General features: G+C 49.6%; 1 protein-coding gene across 1 annotated transcript; it reads left to right on the forward strand.

The window, feature by feature from the left end:
• Nucleotides 1-348: 348 nt before the first annotated feature.
• Nucleotides 349-1,932, forward strand: BBA_10191 (uncharacterized protein; the record flags this gene model as incomplete). Its single annotated transcript, XM_008605288.1, has 3 exons — nt 349-364; nt 552-1,262; nt 1,412-1,932. The coding sequence occupies 3 exons, from the start codon at nt 349-351 to the stop codon at nt 1,930-1,932; spliced, it is 1,248 nt and encodes a 415-aa protein (XP_008603510.1).
• Between the last annotated feature and the right edge of the window lie 628 nt (nt 1,933-2,560).

Here is a 2,560-nt window from a genome sequence, read left to right on the forward strand (position 1 = left end):
TTAACAACGCCGAAGACACTGAGAACACCGAAGATGGCGGCAGTGGCCAGTGGATCAGCTTTCCTTTTGGGCCTAGCGGTTCAGATTTCGAATTCAGTGCGTCTGCATCACAATGCTTGGCAACCTTTGACAAGGGCTAAGAAAATACAACGGCAGCTACCGACCTGATAAAGACTATCGCAGCCCTTCTAGTTACGCAATTGTTACCGTGTCACCTCATTCAGGCAGGGTAAGCTGGTGCAGACCTACCAAGAACCTGCCATAGACATGACGCCGGGACAATCGCCGTCTCTCCACCTTTGCAATGGTACCACGGCCGGGCCTGGCGCAGCAGTGTACTGATACAAGATGGCGATTGAAAAAGGTTGGTTGCCGTATCTAGCAAAATATATTAATAATACCGCATATCGGTGATTAGGAATGCGGACACGTATTGCGTTTGCTGTGACTAAATGAGCCTACTACCTAGGTATCATAATACATAGATTGTTGTGGCATACCATGACAGCACGCCCTCGCAACAGTGAAAGAATTCAAACTACGTACCATAGCTAGCTTACGAGAGTTCAAATCGTTCCTCCATTTGCAAGGCTTGATGCTGTTTGACGTACTGGTACATGCCTTTGCTCCATGGCGTAGGAATCCTGGTGCACGTAAGGGAGGGAGGTTCACAGTTCGAGACAAACCTGATATGTTTCTGGACAAACTCCACGCGGCAATGCATAGGCACGGCTCGGATTTGACCTCGTTTTTTGTTCAGCGCTCCATCTACTTTACTTTTTTCGGCCAGGACATTGACATTCCCGTTGTTGATCTCCATGTGACGGAGGGCGTACACACCTTTGACTATATCGTCCTGCCAGAGCAGATTTCACCAGTGGCGTCTTTACGAAGTCAGAGATTGGCACGTACATTAGGAGGTGATGCGCGCGAACAAGCCTTACAAAGCAGAGTCGAGGAGCGAGAAGCGAGACTACATCAGCTCGCCATGCAAGAGCAGCAATTCGCAGCAAACGCTGAGCAGCTTCAAAATGATTTCACTGCGCAGAACAGGAGAATTCTGGCACTGAGAGACGAGGAGCGTGACACTTTAGCGAGGCTCAGTAGCCTGCAACATGCAGAAGTCGAACAAGTGGTCGAACAAGTGCTGAGACTAGAGACTCTCCAGGCAGACGAACAAAATAAGCAAAGCGAAATCGCAGAGCTGGAGCAGAGGCGCGCAAACCTTGGGGAGGAAATTCGACTAGATCTGCTTGCTACTAGTGAGAACGGACAAGCGGGCACCGCTAGCCAGGAAAGGGGATGCCTGAACCCGATGCATCATTGCGCCAGGAGGAGGCACCTCAGGTGGAACAGCTGGTGGCAGAGGAGGCAAGACTGCAAGCTCTGGTGGCTGACCTCACATTGCAAGTCGGCCGACTCAATGACGACAGGCAGCGCCAGGTTTCATCTATGGCAGCGGTGGAAACACAGCATATATCTGCAGTCGAGGGGCTCGTTGCTCAAGAGTCAGCACTGCGAAGCAAAATTGAACAGCTGGAGGCGATATTGCAACAGCTCCAAGCTAGGCTTCATGAGACGGCGGCGAGCGAGAAAGACACTGGTGACGAGGAGTGTGCTTCAGTGGACAGCGGAGTTCAGCCCTCGTCGCCGCCGCCGGAGAGAGCAAGGCGTGATGGCTGCGACGAAACTGAAGAGAGTAGTGCTGCAGGCGGGCAACAGACCGGGCTTGCTTTGGAGCACATGGTGCGGAAAGCTTTACACTCGGATGATAAGGTTTCAAATGCATCAGATGCCACTGGGAATGCAGGGGTTCGACGATCATCTGCGGCATCTGTGTCCGCTAACGAGCAGCTGGTGAAAACCTCGGAGGTGGTACAACAAGTGAAGCCTAGTTCCGACTGTCAAGGAAATCCGAACGATGCTCATTGATGGGTGACTGGTGTACAGGTACCGTAACCCAGTAGAAGACGTAGCCCCGCTGACTGGTGCCTTGATTTGACCGACGGCGGAGTGATTTGTCGGTCAAATCTCTCCTGCTCAGTTTAGAGACTCAAGTCGGCGATGATCTGGACGACAACATTTCTCTGATTTATCAATATACAATATTATGTATTATAAATATTAATAATAAGTATTAATACATACAGTACAGTATCCCATTACTGCAGGCACTAATCCAATAAGATAAAATTACTGACAAACGGAAAAAATCACAATACATAAGGAAAACGCAATCAATTGTGTTAGAATGTAAGAGCTCAACCAAAAATACTAGGTGCATCTAAAGAAGGGAAATGGAAGGGGAGAAAGCACTACAGAATACAGTACTACGAAATTGACAAAGATCACCATGCTGATGAAGAAAACATAGAAACGAACAGCCAGAAGCAGCACTACTGCCCAGGTTTTACAGATCTCTCCTTAGTGGCAGGAGTCACACGCATCAAAACCATAACCATCAGTGATACCGCTGACAAGAGCGGCGTCTGGCTGCCCCCAGTGCTCGAGTGACAGATCAGACTGTGTCCGCACTGACACCTCACTGAGGCTTTCAATC

Source organism: Beauveria bassiana, assembly GCF_000280675.1.
Source record: "Beauveria bassiana ARSEF 2860 unplaced genomic scaffold BBA_S00097, whole genome shotgun sequence".
Lineage (NCBI taxonomy): Eukaryota > Fungi > Ascomycota > Sordariomycetes > Hypocreales > Cordycipitaceae > Beauveria > Beauveria bassiana.